This window comes from Panthera leo, chromosome B1 (assembly GCF_018350215.1).
Source record: "Panthera leo isolate Ple1 chromosome B1, P.leo_Ple1_pat1.1, whole genome shotgun sequence".
Taxonomy (NCBI): domain Eukaryota; kingdom Metazoa; phylum Chordata; class Mammalia; order Carnivora; family Felidae; genus Panthera; species Panthera leo.
Genome location: NC_056682.1, coordinates 104,779,926 through 104,799,301, shown reverse-complemented (window position 1 = coordinate 104,799,301; position 19,376 = coordinate 104,779,926). Strand labels below are relative to the sequence as shown.

At 35.9% G+C, this 19,376-nt stretch overlaps 1 protein-coding gene across 7 annotated transcripts in view; it reads right to left on the bottom strand.

The window, feature by feature from the left end:
- Positions 1-19,376, bottom strand: part of SEC24D (SEC24 homolog D, COPII coat complex component) — a 110,015-nt gene that overhangs the window by 43,537 nt on the left and 47,102 nt on the right. For all 7 annotated transcript variants that reach the window (XM_042935637.1, XM_042935633.1, XM_042935631.1 and 4 more), the window contains exon 9: positions 2,045-2,183. In XM_042935637.1, coding sequence (XP_042791571.1) covers positions 2,045-2,183 — 139 coding nt within the window. The remainder of the gene's footprint in view (positions 1-2,044; positions 2,184-19,376) is intronic.

Genomic DNA, 19,376 nt, shown 5'->3' with positions numbered 1-19,376 from the left:
AAATTCAAGTCACACTGTAAATTATGCACTACAGTTGTCTCCTGCATGCCTTTTGACCCTACATGCTTCCCACTGTGTCATCTCTGGACACTTTGAAGAGAAATAGAGTGAAACCATGTGATCAAGCTTGCCGGGTTCTTTCTAACTTCCATAAACCTCTGTCTTCTTTAGACCTAAATGAAGAATGCAGGTGTCAGTGTAAATCTATGGGAGTCTGGCTCCTCTTAGGGACAAATGTTTGAGCCTAGTATGAATAACCCTATAGGAAAATGAACATAGCAGCCTCCTAGGAGCGAATACCCAAGGGAAGAGAATTCATTACGGGGAGATACAAGAATTCTGAGTGGTTTTTCTACCAGGAAGTGGCTGTGCTCTGAGCTGACACTTTGGGTGTGAGGCCAGGGTGTTACACCAAACTGAGGATCTTGGATCTAGAAGCCACATAGATTTCTGATCACCTTTCTAAGAAAGTTGAGGGCTTGGATAAAGACACAGAGGTGTGGGTGATTCTGGTGGAGGCATTTATACAAATGCTGCAGGAGAGGTCTCTGCCTTCTCATCACTCTTCCCCAAAAAACTAAAGTATAGGGAAATGAATTGCCACAGGGCTCCTGAAATCCAGGTCCCAACATTAAGTAGTAGCCAATGACTTGGTTGCAGATTTCATCCAAGATGAAACAAGGAATAAATTCTTCCCAAGAAAGAGAAGTAAGGGTGGAGAACCAAAAGAATCTGGCCTCACAGGGAGACCCAACTTGCACTGAGTGGATGCCACAGTTATAGCAAGGAGAGAGACATCCCAAGAGGATGGCAGTTTTTGAGATGAGGCTAGAAACCAATGCTTCCACTCCATAGCAAGGCATTTAAGAACTGACCAAAGGTTTTGTGAGACTCACAATGCCACTTTCTAGCCCTGTAAGTAGGACAAAACCATGGGCTGTAATAAGGGGGCAGGGAAACAAGGAGCTCTCCCACCAGAAAACACTCATGGAGCTGAGGTGCCATGAATGCAATGACATAGGCAGAAAGTTGTGCCTTAGCTCACTCATCAGTAGGGAGTAGCCAGCAGCCACAGGACTCATGGCTCCTGGGCAGATAGGGTACTATACATTCTTCAGATTTAATGATCTGCAGGGAAGCATGTCTACAAAGACAAGGAACAAAGGAAAACATGTAGAAAGTTCATGCTCTCATAATCATTACATGGTTCTAGAAAAACTCTAGAAACGTAAATGAATGTGGGAATGTTTCAGGCTGAGTATGTGCTTTACTTAACACAAAAAAACTAAAAAAAAAAAATAGACACATTATGAATATAATAAATGTTAAGTTGCTTTTACCAAGTTTGTGGTTTTTTTTTTTCCAACATCAGTTAGTTCATACTGGAATGAAACTGAAAATACAAAGAATCTGGAAAAGCCCTTCATAATAATGTTTTTTTTTTTCCTTGTTAAACAATGCAACATTCATACTGAAGGGGAAAAAAAAATCTAGACACATATTAAAGCCCTTAGTTATACCAGAGTTTTCCTAAATACTGATGAGCTCACATTCAGGAATAATTCAGAGGAATAAAGAGAAAAAAAATCTCTCCAACTTATCATCCATAAACACAGATAAAATAAAAGTTCTTTATAATTTCCATGGAAGGAAACCAATCAGAACGTGCTCTACGCCCCTCCCAGCCTCATATAAGTGCATTCATTTGCACCTGCAGTTTCCCACATAAAGTTTCTGTGTTTCTCATTTTTATAAGAAACATTTCAGAAGTGGGTAAGTCCTTTTATTTCCTAATCCCCTTCCACAAAGGCTCAGTTAGAGGCAAAATAAAATTTTACCTCTCATGCTTATAGATGATAAAACTGAGAGACTTTTTCTTTCACAATGCCTCTGAGTTATTCTTGAATGTGAGCTCACCAGTAGTTAGGAAAAGCTCAGGTGTAATTAAAAGCTTTAATATATATATTTTCCCCTAAACTAAGAAGTATAATATATTTCAATTAATGAAGAGCTTTTACTAAGAGCATTTATTGGCATCACTTACCATCATTCACACAGTTGCAAAATCCACACTGATACCTCCTTCCTCCTTCAATGAACTGCATAAAGGGGCACATGTAGGCTTTGCACCTGTTGCATCTGACTGGTCCATTCTCTCCATGATTTACCAAGTAAAGGGGAGTCTAGAAGAAGTGAAATGAAGAGACAGGTGGGTATAGGACTTCAAGGTACTTCAGAATGCTATGCAATAACTGTAATTCGAAAAGTCTTCCAAGGGATTCACTAAGGAACTCTTAACTCTTAGTGTTTGCCAGGAAGGTAAAGATGCCTCTCTTGATACCTTCTGAATTCAAGGCCATACCCAAACAAAAATTAATTTGTTTTTTTATCTCACTAATAAGGACACATGTATGTTTGTGTATTTATGTATATGTGTGTATATATATTTATCTGTAAGTGTGTGAAGACAGAGAAAAAATACAATGATGGCAATAATATTTAATAAAGCATATGTTAAAAATGTCCTGGACACCTTGTATCACATATTTTGCAAGGTTTGTTCATTGATTATAAATAAGGCAGCGAATTGGGTCTGATTTTAAAAGCATTCGTTTGTATACAGGTCTAGTTTGTCTAGATAGTTCCATCAAAGAATACAAAATGTTTCTTCAAAAATGCAACTATCTGAATAAATATGCAATAATATTCACTTATTTAGGCAAGGACGCTGATTCTGCCTTTTCTGCTTCTTTATCCCATGACAAAATGTACTTTCAGTGTCATTGGTCATGCGTTGCCAGAACTGAAAAAATAAATATTTCCACTGCTCTTCCTATAAACATGCATAAAAACCATTACACAGCTTGAACGTGGAAAAACTCAGCATTAGAGTCTGCCTTGTTTTTCAGCCCTTCTGGCTTTCAGAATAAAACCACAAAGATTCTTCTTGTTTTTATAAATCTCCTTTAAAGATAACATTTCTAGAAAAGCTTGAAAATTACAGGGTTTGGCATGTTAACTATGTTTTTCTTTAAAGAAAAAGATGTAGCAGACTGCTTTTTAATGGAGACCTGAGGAGGAGGAAGAAGGTGGCTGATGAGGCTGGGTCATAAGGCCATTTTCTACTCAACTTACAAAACTGAGATTTATTGTTTGTCCCTGTCCAGATGTTCAGTGTGAAAACTAATCTACTGCTGAGGTTTGAGAAATGAGTTGTGAGGTTTCATAGCAGAAAACAATAACACAACACATAGCAGAAAACAATAACAACAACCACAGGTTTAGTATAATACATGAAAGAATCAGGGAAAGGATAAAAAAAAAAAAATTCAGGATCACTTCCCATTACCTCTGCATTGGCCTCTGCCCCTCCTCTTGCCTCAAGGAAGCCAGAAAATAGATTGGATTTTCTTATATGGGGTCTCTTCTGATCCACACCATGGGCATAGCTCTCGTGCCCCACTGGTAGGATTGTGACAAGGATTAAATGATGGATACATGTGCAGTACAGAGCATTGTGCCTGGCACAAAATTGTTGGACAAAAGGTAACTGGTGTTGTCGTATCTATACAGAACAACCTTTCCTCTGTCAAAATCACTCAGCTCAGAAGAGACTGTGTTTAATGAGAGAATTATAGTTTGATAAGTTTAAGATAGGTTTGAGTTTCTAAAGGCATTTGTTTATATAAACATGTTAATTAGCTAACTTGTTACTGTAAACTGCCACTGTTAAAATGATCTAGAAGAGAGGGAACCTACCTTCCAGGATATTCTGATACAGGCTAATGGCTAAAGTTGAGAGCCATGGAAGATTTTAAAAACCCTCCCCAGGAATTTGACTTAAATGCATACATATTCAAATATTGACACATACAATACTTTTTAATATACACTGTGTTTGTGAGGCAAAAACTGACAAATGTTTGTCCTCTTTAGCTGGCAATAATAACTAATCTGAGGGAACAAAAGGAAAGCAAGCAGAAAGATACAGGACCCAACCAGAAATTGTCAGGACAGTGAATGGAGGATTAGAATAAGAAGTGAAAGATAACAAAAATGCAATAACAACATAGCTATTTCTGGATCAAAACTATCAAGCATGATTTTGTTGCTGTTCTCTACAGCTGCAACCTCTGAGATCAGAAGATGTTTTCAAGAATTAAACCAGGGAGAAAGTCTGCAATTTGCCTGCACTCCAGCCAACTTTACTTCTCTCATCCTTTTATTTTGAGAGTTCAAAGACTATAATCAATTCCCTGAGAGACTTTAGAAATATGATGCCATTATTTGCCAGACAAAGCAGAGGTAACAAGAGGAAAATTAACCATATTTTTACTGATATGATTTACCCAAAGACAGGCCCAGCCTAAAATTACTGTGAAACTGTCGGCAGCTAACACCTTAGCATTCCAGTCCTGGCAGATTCAAACTTGCAGAACCAAAAAGTAATGTCTAGTAATAAACTGGAGTCGAGTAGTGACTGTATCTAGGCTGTTAAATACATTTACATTTTTTTTTTCTATTTTCACTCTTTGGAAACTGGATGATGGATAGGTAAGTAAGGTCTTCAGACAATTGAGGTGACAGTAAAGAATGTTAAAAGCTTTTTAACTGTTTACATTTTCATTGGGGGCAACAGAACAAAGTTTCTAAGTTACACTGCCTTGTTTCTTCTCTCTCAGGCCATGTTGAAAACTATCAGAGATTTTCTTTGCTCTCTCCAGATGTCCGCTTATCTGTTGTACAGTAGTCTGTGTGAGCTCATAAATAGCTAATCTCACTTTTCTTCTCAGTTCAACTTTAGTGTATATGGCTTAAAAAAAAAAAATCTAATTAGTTTCCCAAAAAACTCTTAAGTGTTTTTTCCTTATCAAGAACATTATATCATATTTACTTTAAACTTATTTCCAGATTTTATAATTTTGTTTATAAATGGGCTTTAATCTTTTGGCTTCTAGTATATTTCTGCCTGCTCTTTCTTTTCTGTTCTCCTCTTTAATAGAAAAAGTATTGTTGGTTCTGATCCTGTGTGGCATGAACTTATACAACATGAAAGTGATGGGGAAGCTGAGTTAGAAGAGGAAGAATAACATTTGAATCTTTTGCTTGTAGTTTTGGATTACCAGGGCTATGCCAAATATTTTACTGATACTAATTTTAATTAGGATGCTTTAATTGAATAAAATGTCTCTCTTTTTTTTTGTGCATGTATAATAGCATGCTCAATTCTGGGCCACAAGAAAGTATATAACTCACTGAGAAATAAGGTTGAGTGTTAAAATGATGTGACTTAAAAGCAAAGCAAACAAAAAACCTTGGGGTTATTTTTCCAAGTAAAAGGAATAGATAATAAGATGTATCAATCAATAACGCCTTGGTACTACTACTACAATTTAAAATGTTTTCTCATATTAATATATTATCAGTTTTCCCAATATTCCTGTCATTCTCTCAGGTAACTGTAACATTTGTACAGTAGGGGCTGGGTATATGATGTGCCTTGGTGGGGTAGTCAGTCGATCAGGATAGAAAATACACGAAACAAACAAGCATGTAAATATGCAATTAAAAGAGCAAAGTAGGATTAGAATAGTTGAGAAATAGTCATTAGTAAGAATTGTCTTTAGCTTAAAAAGCAATGTTAAACTATTTGAATCGCATCCCCAAAGAAAAATACTCAAGAAAAATGAAGTACAATGTAGAAAGATCCCACATGAAGAATTCTTATAATTTGTAGCCTATGTCCTTTGTTTTGGTATCTCTATAACTAAGAAAAGTCTGAATACACAAGTCCTGCTGTGTAGTCTCTCTTTTAGGCAAGTAATGAATACCAGAAAGCACCTAAATATTAAAAGCTTATAACCAAACCTGGAAAGCTAAGGAAAATATGAAGGTGTTTTTATAGCACAGATCCAGTAGATGGCACTGTGCAACTAAAAATTAAAACAAAACTACATAATTTACCCGGTAGGTAATAAAATACTCAAGATAATTATGCTACATTCATTTAATGTAGCTCTAATAACATTAAACTTCTGTCAGCTATTACTGTCACAAAATTAAGAAACTTATACTTCTCTTGAAAGAAAAATTAATGGTTAAAAATATTGAGGGAAAGAAAATTAAACAACATGAAATACAGGTTACTTTAAATATAAATTATATAGAAATTATAGAATCTGCCTAAATTACTGAAGATAATAGTCCAGAAAAATTTACGTTACGTTTCTAATCCCCTGCCAACTTTTCCTTGACTCCATGTGGGGAAACAGGCAGCCCCAAAGCACAACGAGCAACCTGAAGACAGCCCAGCCCGGGAAGAGAAGGGCATGAGGAAGCTGATGCTCCTGCTGCCAGCGTCTACCTCCTGCTTGCCACATTAGCATTCCAAGCACAAAATAACAAAGCAAAGTCAGAGAAGCTTGCATCACGGTGCTCAGGAGCACACTGTGATGAAGAAATTATTTTCTAAAGCAAACATCTATCTTCCTGCTGGAACATCAAACCATAGGCAGTGGTGTGCGTGAAGGGAGGGGTAGGGCAGAGAGGCCAAATCGGAGATTTCAGGAACACCCTGCTGTAGGAAGGTTACACTTGCCCATATCCAGGATATGGCTGGGCAAAAACTGTCTCACATTGCCCCACTACCTGCCTCCTTATTTTTCAGCACCAGAGTTCTAAATAAGAGTCCTAGAAGTTCTAATCACGCACACACAAATTCTGTAACAACCTACCCTCCCTCTGTCTTTTAATACTTGTTTACTAATTGTGAAAAAATACATATTTTCCATTTTCAACATACATTTCTCTTTCCTTTTTTCTCCCTTTATTTCCTTCAGTAGAAGTATCAAAAGAGGGGCGCCTGGGTGGAGCTATTGATTAAGCATCTGACTCTTGATCTCAGCTCAGGTCATGATCTCACAATTCGTGAGTTTGAGCCCTTCATCAGGCTCTGTGCTGATGGTACAGAGCCTTCTTGGGATTCTGTCTCACTTCTCTGCCCCTCTCCCACTTGTTCTATCCCCTCTCTCTCTCTCTCTCTCAAAATAAATAAATAAGCTTAAAAACATTTTTTAAAGTATCAAAGAAAGTAATCAGTCTCCTTCCTGGACTATACCGTTGTCTTCACATGACCAATAGTCTACTTTACTTAGTGCCTGAAAGAAATACCTTAACAGAGAACAGAAGAGAACAGAAAAGAAAGAGCAGGCAGAAATATACTAGAAGCTAAAAGATTAAAGCCCATTTATAAACAAAATTATAAAATCTGGTAATGGGAGATAATTTTTTTTGCTTATAGTGGGCCCTAAATCAGATCAAAAGTTTTATTTTTTTTAAGTGTATTTATTCTGAGAGAGAGAGAGATGGTGAGCAAGAGAGGGGCAGAGAGAAAGAGAGAGAGAGAGAGAGACAGAGAAACAGAGAGATTGAGAGAGAGAGAATCCTAAACAGGCTCTGCACTGTCAGTGCAGAGTCTAATGCGGGGCTCACATTCATGAGCCATGAGATCCAGACCCAAGCTGAAACCAAGAGTCAGACGCTTAACCACTTAACCGACTGAGCCATCCAGGCGCCCCTCAGATCAAAAGTTTTAAAGTAAGATAACCTGCTGAAATGTAACACAGTCCTCCAGCTTGATAAAGGGTCGTATTTAACATCAATTATATTCCCCAGTAAACCACTATAAATAGATATCTCTAGCAGCAATAGTTTCATACTATCAAATGTATTTTGGCATGTAGCTACTTCTTGGGATTGGAGTACTGCTTATTTTTTGGATCTATATCAAGAAGAGGTCAGCTGATAACTTAGATTAATCAGGGGGATGTAAGGAGAAGCATGGAAATGGTATGTGAAAAGATAATCCAGAACCTGTGATGAACAACTACCCTTGAAAAATGTTAAACATTCAGACTATTAGACATGCTGGAAGACGAGCAGGGTTAGATTCCAGAGGATTATGCCCAGAAGCTAAAATGAAAAGAGAACCTGTATCAAGTGCACTTAGTAAAGACATTTCCATAGGACAGAGAAATAGGAAGCAGCTTGTACGTGTTTTCTATTTCTAGCCTTGCCATATAGGATATTCAGTCAGCTTACATGGAAAGAAAGGGTACAGAGCAATAGGTACTTACTGTACACATATTTCCTAAACAGCAGTACTGTTTTGTTTGACTTTTTTAAAATAACAAATATAGCATGAAAGAATATTTTCTGAATGCCTTTTAAAAATGTTATGCATCTTCTGAAAAGAAACAGAGCCTGATAATAAAAACATTCAGTGCACTGTACTAATTCTAAACATACACTTTCTTTTTTTTTTTTAGAGAAGTATGTTTTATTTATCATACACACAATGCACCATAAGAAAGCACGCAGATTATAATTGTCTCTGATTTCAGTCCAGGGTTGTCAAACTGTATTTTGGAATGAAGCAATCTTAACATCTCTTGGGAGTCATAAAACTTCTTCTCATTTTGTGAAAATCTTTATCCACCTTTTTGCCCAAAAGTTATTGCCTATACACAAATGTAGCCAAACTCTATTACACCACACAATGAGATGTTAAAAATGCCATGACGATGTTCCATATTTACTTTCATAGATTTCCTATATCAGCATTTTTATTTATTTTTTTAATATGGAATTTATTGGCACACTTTCTAAGGATGTTTGTAGTTGGCCTTTGTTAACCTAAAGCTTTGTGTTTTCATATTTCCAGAAAAGTATCCTCTTGTTAAATGCACTTCAAAGATGTTTTCAGCTTTTTTCTCTTCAACATCACTGTAAGCCTATTTATTCCTATAGCTATATCTAGAGCTTGTGTTGGATTTGAACATCTTTTTAATTTGGAAATGGATCCTTTGCATTGAGGGGATGTGTTTCGTCTTGTCTATCCAGCATTGAAAAATTCTGAGAAATTTTACCGATTAAAACCTACAATACATGTAAGATCATAACTATTATGTATTATCTATAGATTAAAATGCTTTCAAATATATGAAAATATCAATTTGATATTGAGATACTCCACCTTGGGAGTTGGAATTGCCATCCATGGGTTCAGAAGGGAATGGAGGGTCCGTGACGAAAAGTGACTTGTCCAATAAATTGCAGGACCGCAGCTTGAATTCTCACTCATTTATTCCATCTATTTGCCTTCTCTGTGATACATATACAGAAACTGCTTTGCAGACTGTTTCTATAGAAAAGCCTATAGTTTCAGAGAAAGGCTCCATTATTCATGATCTTTGATTTGAATCAAGCACTCAGTGATCCCTGGTAACCATTAAATTTCTCTTGTCATTTTTCTCTTCCTCTACAGCAGCTACTTTATACCTTTCCAATCTCCAAATACGCTCTCTTTCCACATCCCTTAGCAGATAATTTTGCTTCCTTGTTCAAAAAGAAAATAGAAGACCTCAGACAGGAACTTCCTTGGCTTTCCTCCACCAATTTGCCAGCTTCTACCTAATATTTTCCTTTCTCTCCCTCTCGTTACAAGGGAAGGGGTGTCCTCCTCCTGACTTCACAGAGACCTTGTCTCGACCTGGCCCCTGAGGACCGGCTTAGACATTTGAGCTGTACATTCCCATATTATCTTGTGCCTGACAGCACTCATCACACTGCTTTACTTTTCAGTATCACTACTAAATTCTCAGGTCCTTGACTTGCAAGTCTCATTTGTTTATCATTGTATTTCCAAGAGCACAATACCTGCAAGAGTGGGCAGTCAACAGTTTTTGAATGAACAAACAAATCATCTATCAGGTACTCACAAACACACTGTTGTAAACCCAGGGAAGCTCATGATAGGCACGTAAGCAAAAGGTGCAAATAAGAGAAGAAACCACTTGTGCTGAGGGTCAACAAAAGCGTCTTTCAAAAAGAGATAAGCAGTTATGAGGAGTTATAGTTTCAGTGATTGACAGAAAAAGACAATTTCAATCAGGAAGAATAGTGTAACACAGGAGGAAAAGCTTGGGTATGTTGGTACTTAGTAAGCAAGTAGCCTAATTCAGCTGAGATGGAGGGCGATAAATAGGAAAGCTGGACTGATTTTGAGGAGAGCTTTCAAAACCAGGTATGTCCCAAATGGCTGTGCTTACAACACAGGCCACAAAACAGACTATATGGTAACGATTCAGAAGATAACTGAGATTTCACCATTCAGTAAATTAAATGATGCCTTTAGAAAATTGGTTCATTCGGTACAGGTCTTAAAACCTTCTTATAAATTAGTGAATTCTATCATGTTTTACAATCAACACGAGAGACTTGTAAAATTTGTTTCATCATCTCCTATATTTTATTCAATTCATAAAACTCTTTAAAAAATAAACTCAAAAGATATTTGAATATTAGTTCTAATTTTTATTTTTATTTCTTTAAAGTTTACTTATTCATTTTGAGAGAGAGAGCACAAAGGGCAGAGAGAGAGGGAGAGAGAGGGAGAGAGAGGGAGAGAGAGGGAGAGAGAGGGAGAGAGAGGGAGGGAGAGGGAGACAGAGGATCCCAAGCAGGCTCTGAGCCTCCAGTACAGAGCCATGCATGGGGCTTGAACCCATGAACTGTGAGATCATGACCTGAACCAAAATCAAGAGTCCGATGCTTAACCGAATGAGCATTTTTAAAGTAAGTATTTTTTAAGTAAAGTAAGAATTTTTAAAGTAAGTTTCTAACTTAAAGAATTCACTCCTTAATACTATATGTAAGTTTCAAGTTCACCACTGATCCCTAGGGCCTTAATTACAAAGTAAATTCTCAAAAAATACTTGTTGAATGATAAGGAGGGAAAGATAGAAGAAGAGAAAAACAGGTTTAAAAGAAGTCTGAACAGGGGTGCCTGGGTGGCTCAGTTAAGCATCCGACTTTGGCTCAGGTCATGATCTCATGGTTCGTGAGATCAAGCCCCATGTCAGGCTGCAGCGCGAAGCCTGCTTGGGATTCTTAGTCTCTCTTCTCTTTCTGCCCCTCCCCCACTTGCAGTTTCTCTCTATCAAAATAAATAAACTTAAAAAAAGGTTTTTAAATAAATAAGTAAAAAATAAAAGAAGTCTGAACAACAAGAAAACTAAAAAATGAAGGAAGAAGGAAAATACAGAAGTCATGTGTAAACCTGAGGATAATCACAGAAGATTAGGTTTGGATGAAATAAATCCTAATATGCTAAGTTCACCCTAAAATATGCACAAACAGGAGACTCTTTTCCTACAATGGCCAAAAGCATCTCAAAGCAATATAGCTGTAATCTTTCTATTTGGGGCCTCTAATGCCAGGAAGGCTCTTTAGTGGAAAGGCCAAATTGGACCATATGCTAAAGTTTAAGGAAGGGGTGCTTTTCTAAGAAGGTATCCATGGTTTCAAAAGAGAAAATAAATACAGTGAAGAGAGCATTATATCAGTTTTCCTGACTGGCAGTCCTACTTCATGACTAGATTATAAATGGTAGATAATGATCCTAAAGCAAAAAAAAATGGTCAGTTTAGATTGGTTTTGCTGACCCAGGTTTTCAAGTTACAGGTATATTTGCAAAGATCAGCACCACTTTTCTTGCTGGAACAGATGTTGGAAACTTCTGAGTAAGACACTCCTGCTTAAGGAGCTATGATATTTAGGAATTCTACAGTTGAGAGATATTTTCCCACAATGCATTTAAACCTTGACCTATTATAGTTTATCTTTTATCCCTAAGGAAGAATTCTATTTTGTTGTCTAATTATAGACCAATTGCAGAAGATATATTTGCTATAAGAATGCGTGGATGAAGAAAATATATTTTAGACTTAAAAACTCTATGAATCAAGTTTGTTTCTTCCATAAAAAAATAAGTGGCAGTTTTCTGTTCCTCAAAGGAAAGTTATAAAATACTACACTTTAAAGGTGAAAGTGTTAAAAATAATAAGCCTAGGAGCACACTCCCTTTGTCTCTCAGCAGAATTGTAAGTTAACCAAAGTCTTCCCTCATTTATATCACTTCTTCATATGGCCATGAAAACACCTTCAAATCACTGTCCTCTGTGCATGAGTCAAGTCTCTATTTAAATGGCAGCTTCTCAATCAGGCCTATCCAACCACCCAACTTAATCTGAAACCTGCCAACTGCCCTTTTCCCAGGCAGCCCTCATCTTCCTAACCCTGCTCCGTTTTTTCCTTTCTCCATATGTTACATCATTTTCTCATTTTCAGGTTCATAGTCTTGTCTTCTCTCAGTTAAAATGTAAGCTCCATGAGGGTAGACAGAGATCTTTATCCGTTTTGTTCACTGACATGTCTCGAGTAACAAGAACAGGAAGTGGCACATATTGGGTGAACAATAAATGTTTGTTGAATTAAATCTTCATTTAATAAGGCAGACTAAGTAAATTACTGGTTCTTCATGCAATCCAATCTGCTGTCAATGTAAATACTGCTCAGTTACCGTCCCTGGTGGGCAGCCAATCTACTGGCTAGACCACTTCGCAGTGACACAGGATATCATCCTTTATGAGCTAATTTCATTTGGGCAAATAACCACAAGCCATTTGGAGGAAAGACTTAAAAACAGGGTTAAAAAAAGTTGAGAAAAAAGTTTTCACTTAAAAAATGCATGTGACCAATTCAAAAGCATCTGGAGGAATAAGTACATCTATATATTTATTATATACCATTAATGAGCTGAGAGGGAAGATGGCTGCATAATTTATCAAATAAATAAAATTGATAAATATGATCCAATATACATTTTATATCATTTTCCTTTAAGGAGAAATGTGGGGAAAAAAGGAGAAATATAGTCAAAATTATATATTTGAAGTATTTAAATAAAAGATTGGTTCAAAACTTGTAAAACTGTAGCAGCAAGAGAGTATGGAACAAAGTAAGCCAAAAGAAGTTTAGATCTCATCCCATGTTCAAGACTATGATACGCTACTTCAGTTTACCTCCGTAGTTCAGTTTAGGTCTAATAAAAGTGATTTCTGGTGGAGGAGTTCTATGATATCTACCTACACTAGATTTTATAATTATGGCTCTTCTATTTTACCTGCTTTTGCAGAAATATTGTCCCAGGATGCTCTTATTTTCCCAAACAATGAATAACATTTTAAAGACTCTACTCTTCTTTTTTTTTTTTACATGTCTCATATATACCACCTTTTTTCTCACTCTTCATAAATATACACACATATACACAGTATATATTTTCACATTTATAGTGAAATAATACTGAAAGAAACAACCATCGGAGGGATAAAATTGAAACCTAAGCTAAACTTAGGAAGAATTTAACTGTCCAGGAAATTCTTTAAGCAACTGTTACCCAGTCAGCACAGGTGGTTTTGTCTGCCAGCAACACTAAAAGCAAGGATAATTTGCAGTGAGTCTCCAAATGGTGATTTTTCTTAAGAACATATGTGTGGGAAATAAAACATTTTCTTTGATATAGAACACAGAGATGCAAGTAAATGTCAGATGCCTGGATAGAGATGACTCCAAAATGCAAGTCCTAGCCTTAGCTTGGTTCCTAGATAGTTCAGTTTTATTTACTTTTAACTCATTTGGTTAGAAATATAGCATTTACACATGAAGTGGATGTTCAATAAATGTTTACGCAAGATCTCTATTCTGCAAATCTCATCAAGTTACTTGGCTTCAAAATTCTAATTTTACTCCCAAATATAAATGATATTGTGTAATGAAAATGTATTAAATATTTATTTAGCGCAAAAATGTTCCAGGAACTATTTCAGGCCTTGGGAAAGCAATAGTGAGGAAAATCCACATGTGGTCCCTTCCTTCAGTCAAATACACAAGCATAAAACCACAAACTGTGACGTGCTATAAGGGGAGCTACAAGGAGTATAAATGTGGGGTATCCTGGAAAGCTCTCCTGAGAATGTGACTTTGAACCAAAATCTGAAAGTTGAATAAAAACTAATTAGGCTAAAAATACAAGACAGGGTGTGAGAGATTGAGGGGAAATTATTCCAGCAAATGTCCATGAAGCATCTTATGGAAAATCAAAAGTTCCATAAATGTTTATGTAATGGTGACTGTTTATGATTTGAATAAAAAGAAAATTATGATATACTATCCAATGACAGGTCCTATGCAACACTTCTTTTTAAAAATATAAATGAGCAGCCAACTCTTTCCACTTATAAATGAATATAAATGTGGCATATCTAACAGTTTCCTCCTTCTTATGTAAGATGTATAACTGGAATCACTGAAGGGGTGTGATAACATCTCTCTTAAATGTCCATTTCCAGTAAACCTAAATTACTGTAGTTTTTGTTTCTCTTCCTTGTATATAGTAGACTCCCAAAATCAGTGATTGCTGAGTTAAAATTTTCCATGGAGGAATTTAATATCATATAAAAAATAACCACGACAATAATGTAAAGATGATAATAAGAACAGCTATCATTCCTTATAACAGCTTATTTTATTTTTAAGTAACTGTCATGTAAGGAGGTTATCATAATTTCATTTATGAGAGAAATGAGACCCAAAAAGTTAAGTAAATTTTTCAAGGTCGCACTACTAGAAGTGGTAGAGTGAATTTGCAGACCCAGCTTCGTGTGATTCCTACACTCCTGCCCTTGTTACCTTACTTGTAGTTATGCTAAACTCCTGACAAAGAACTGCTTCAAAACTCACTTGTGGTTCAGAAAAACTTCGGAGTCATTTTCAGATATGAAAGGTTTGCATAAGGTTTTCTTTCTTCTCTCCTTTCCTAACTACTCTCCTGCCCTCTTTCCTTCCTTCTCAAAATAGGATTTAATTTAAGTTTTTTGGTTTTAATCAGTGGGATGCCTAGTAAACTTTCAAATATGAAACTTTGAAATATTTGCTTTTCTCGTACTTGAGCACTACAAGGACATCAACTGTATACATTTTAAGCCCTTGTATTATCAAGTCCACAAAATTTGAGCAAAGTTAGTAAAGCAAGGCATAATTAGTGCATTTCACTAATTCTAAAATCTCATCAATTATAAGAGACAGAGAAGCTTCCAGTTGAACAGGACACAATGCTAAGAAGTCATTGTTAATAGGAGATATTCCTGTTTTAGAAATGTTAAAATGTGAGGAAATGTGGACCTTAGAATTGATGAAGGGGCTCTTGGGTGGCTCAGTCGGTTAAGCATCCGACTTCAGCTCAGGTCATGATCTCACAGTGTGGGTTCCAGCCCTGCATCAGGCTCTGTGCTGACAGTTCAGAGCCTGGAGCCTGCTTCGAATTCTGTGTCTCCCTCTCTCTCTGCCCTTCCCCCACTCACACTGTTTCTCTCTGTCTCTCAAAAATAAATAAACATTGAAAAAAAATTAAAAAAAAAAAAAAGAATTGATGAAAACGGTAGCAAGAGGCACTAAAATATTTCCTCTCCAGTGCAGCCCCTCATGAGTGCCCAGCGCTCTATGTCTAATGAGACTGGTCTTGGCTCCTACGTTATGGATGTTGCACACTAAATCACCAGGCATGGAAAGTCATAAAACCCACAGCCACTGAAAATTAAATCAAGGCATGATATTCTCTTTTTTATTCTTATTTCTCCTGAAGGTATTCTCCATTTACTAAAAAAGATTCATGTGAATAATTTAGTGACTAAGAAAATAAGCTTGGTGCAGTTAGCTTCTAAACTATAACTTAAAATAGAATTCTAACAACCTTTGCCCTGACAAATGTGACTCTTTCTGTACGTCTGCTATAACACCATTCTAAAAAGGGACAAGATTCTGTTCTTCAGCTGCCAAACTTTTTCATAGCACTATATCAACAGTGACCACAATCATCAAGGGATAAAATTCAGTTTCTAAAGTAACTTTATACATTAAAGTATTTTAAATGTTATATTCATAATTCTACTTCTATTTGAGTATATGCATTTTATTTTTCCAAGTTTTTATGTTAATACCTTTTTAAATACTGCATTAAAGCAGACAACTTCAGATTATAATGCTCATATTAAAAATAGATTCAGACTCTTGAAGCTTTCCTGTCAGAATGAAGTGAAATAACTTCTAATTTAAGTTATAAGCATTCTTTAAGTTTTTTAAAGGACACAATATTATGTTGTAATCAATTTCATTTCAGAGCATGTTCTTCAGTAAAGCTAGCTAAATTTGGGCTATATGTAAAAATGTGTAGTCTCACAATCTTCATGTGTTTTTTAAGCAAATAATACACTTCAGATTTCTTTTATTAAAAGTATAATATAAATGAAACCACTTTGGGTTAGATTGTGTTAGATTGTTCACAAGAATTTCTAACAATATATAGGATGTGTGATAAGTTCATGATAATCCACGCTGAATGCACCATAGAGTGGAAAAGTAGACACTAGCAGTCTTCTAGATCTATAGGACATCACAGCCAGACTTCTCCCTCTTGGGAATAAACACCCAAGATCATAATATAAGGCACAGCAGAGACCTAAGTCATTTCCTGGATCCTAACCCTGTGTCCCACCATTTGGTTACCATCTATTGTACTTTGGAGAAGATAGTCGATTTTTATTGGTTCTGGACATATCTTTATTATGATCAAGATTTCTTCCTACTTGTTTCACTGTTCTGCTCTTTATAATGAAATATAACCCCTCATTAATATGTGATGGAATATACTGATATGTGTATTCATTAGTATGTGCTAAAATACATCTATAATCTCTCAAATGATTTTTTTTCCTTTACCCACAAAGTCTGATCAGACTGTAGTCATTCAAAAGTACAAAATAAAATCAGATAGCCAAAGTAAGATAAAACCCTTACTTCATTAAGTGACATGTTTATCAAGAGACTCAAAGTGCTACCAAGGAACTTAATAATTAAGATGTACTGTACAAAAAATATTATTAATTTAGAGGCTTAAAATATCTAGATATCAACCACCACTCTATAGTTTGGTTTATCTTTGTCTTTTAAATATCTATCTAACCCTGAGAGTGCGTTTATTCAACTAGTAACTTTACTGAATGCCCAGCCTATGGATTTTGGATAGCCTTTGCCTTCAAGGAGTATGAAGCAGTAGCTTAAAGTCACAAGGCTGCAAGAAAAGAGGTTAAGACGGACATTTCACGGTAACTCACAAGTTTACAGGAGGAGCAAGAAATCCACTGCTGAACTGACTGCCAGCAAGAAAAAGGAATGCTATTTTATATGTTTAATTAAATAAAACCTCAACAAGCTCATTTATAGCCAGATGTAGTAAAAGAACTTGGAATATGAAATCTCGAATTCCAGCAGCATTGCTCATTAGCTCTGACTTTAATAGCCGCAGAACCTGTACAGCTTCTACATCTATAAACTTGAATAACACCTATTTCACAAGTTGCTATCTTCCTGAAAGAAGGGTAACACACAGACATAATACTATAGTGAGACAGAATTGTTTTTCCTCTGATGCTTAAATTGCAGTGTAAACTCTGCCAAAATGTTAATTCATGCCGGCAAGACTGAAAAGTCAAATGCATGACCAAGCAATCCCTCCCGCAAATGATGCATAGGAAGTCCAGCCCTGATGTAATGTGTTAGTGTTGGGTCTAATCTGACAGTCTTTTCCTTTTTTGTTAACCCCATTTGTCAGTTTTTTTACATCCATTCCTTTTTCTTTGCAATCACTTCTTCATATCTACAGAATCTATGAGAATATGAATAATCGTTAAAGAAAAAGAATTTAGGGGCACCTTGGTGGCTCAGGTGGTTGAGCATCCGACTCTTGATTTCAGCTCAGGTCATGATCCCAGGCTCATGGGATCAAGCCCCACATCAGGCTCCATGCTCAGCATGCTTAAGATTCATTCTCTCTCTCCCTCTCCCTCTCTCTCTCTCTACCTCTCTCCCTCTCTCTCTCTCTCTCTCTCTCTCTCTCCTTCTGCCCTTCTCCTCCACTTGCACTGTTTCTAAAATTAAAAAAAAAAAAAGAAAAAAGAATTTAAATAGTATTTAATAACAGAACAAGCTTCTTCATTAAGTCATAACTAAGGCAAAACTTCCTGAAACCTAAACTCCACAAAACAAAGTTGTACCCATCAGAGTTTTTTCCACACTGCACCAAAATTAGCTGGGTACTTGGAAATTTTCTGTAAGTCCTAGACAAGAGTAATTGTCTTGTCTTCCCTCATATCCCTAAAGTTCACCTCAGTTCCTAGCACAGAGTATTAGGGGATTATAAATCAAGTGAAATTTAAAGACTTGGATAAAAGCTTATCTGCACTATATTAATTCAGCAAGAAATTACTTTGACTATTATATCCATTTACAATTTTAAAAATATACACATATTTCAGATTTCTAGTCACAGATGTAGTAAAAGCTTCTGTCATCTGGTTTATAGGTGAAATTACTAAATGCAATGTATAATTAAATCTACACACTTGTCTAAAATGTAAAGATTTCCTATTTTGAAGAAAATGCAAAATTAAGTATAATCTTCAATCCTTTTGCACTGAAACCTGTGTCTACCTCCATTTTTAAAATACAGCATCAAAAATAAAATCACAAGTTACTAAACAAAAGATAACCAATTACTTTCATAGTTAATTACACACTGAATGTGGCAATGGGTTTCACTTGAAAAACATACAAAAATTAAAATTTATGGTAAGGAACATGAAATCTTAAACAACAATGATATATATGCTCTTGGAAATAGCATACATCTCCAAAGCAAATGCTCACAGGGAACATTCTCTGATCATAACTGCTTGGATTAGGTTTATTTTTATCGGCCGTTGCTAACACAGTGGCATGCTTTAAAAGGTTCTGTCAAATAGAAGCAACTAAAAAAAAAAAAAAACTGTATTATACCCTTTTGATAGATGCTAAATCAAGATATCTTTAGAGATATCCTTTTTTTAAATTGCAGCAATGATGGCAATTGTTACTCAGATAAGGAGTAAAACCTTAAAGTTTACTATACCTAAAAATAGTAAATAAAATATTGTTCATATGGAGAATAAAAGTATTCATATAACCCACTTACCTTTAAGAAAGATACTTTAAATTTTATTTACTTGATTATAGATTATAAATATCAAATTTCAGCATGTTCCTCATTTTCTATTATTAACTATAATTGCTTATTTAGTTTTTGGTTTCTGGCTCAAGCAGTTAAATATATAATAGTATCACTTATAGATACATGGAACAATGAACTGGTTTAGGGTTAGAGATCAGAAATCCACCATTGAACATATTAAGCTTGAGGTTTCTATGAGGTACCTAAGGAGAGATTTCAGAAAAGTATTTGGGTATGTGAATAAGTAGGAATGACTGAGTGAGACAGTAACAGCACAGTGACTGGAGTTAAGGACCTGGCTGTCTGACTGCCTGGGTTGGAATCCTACCTCTGTGACTTAGTAGCCATTGGCCTTAATGAGTTACCTGACTGT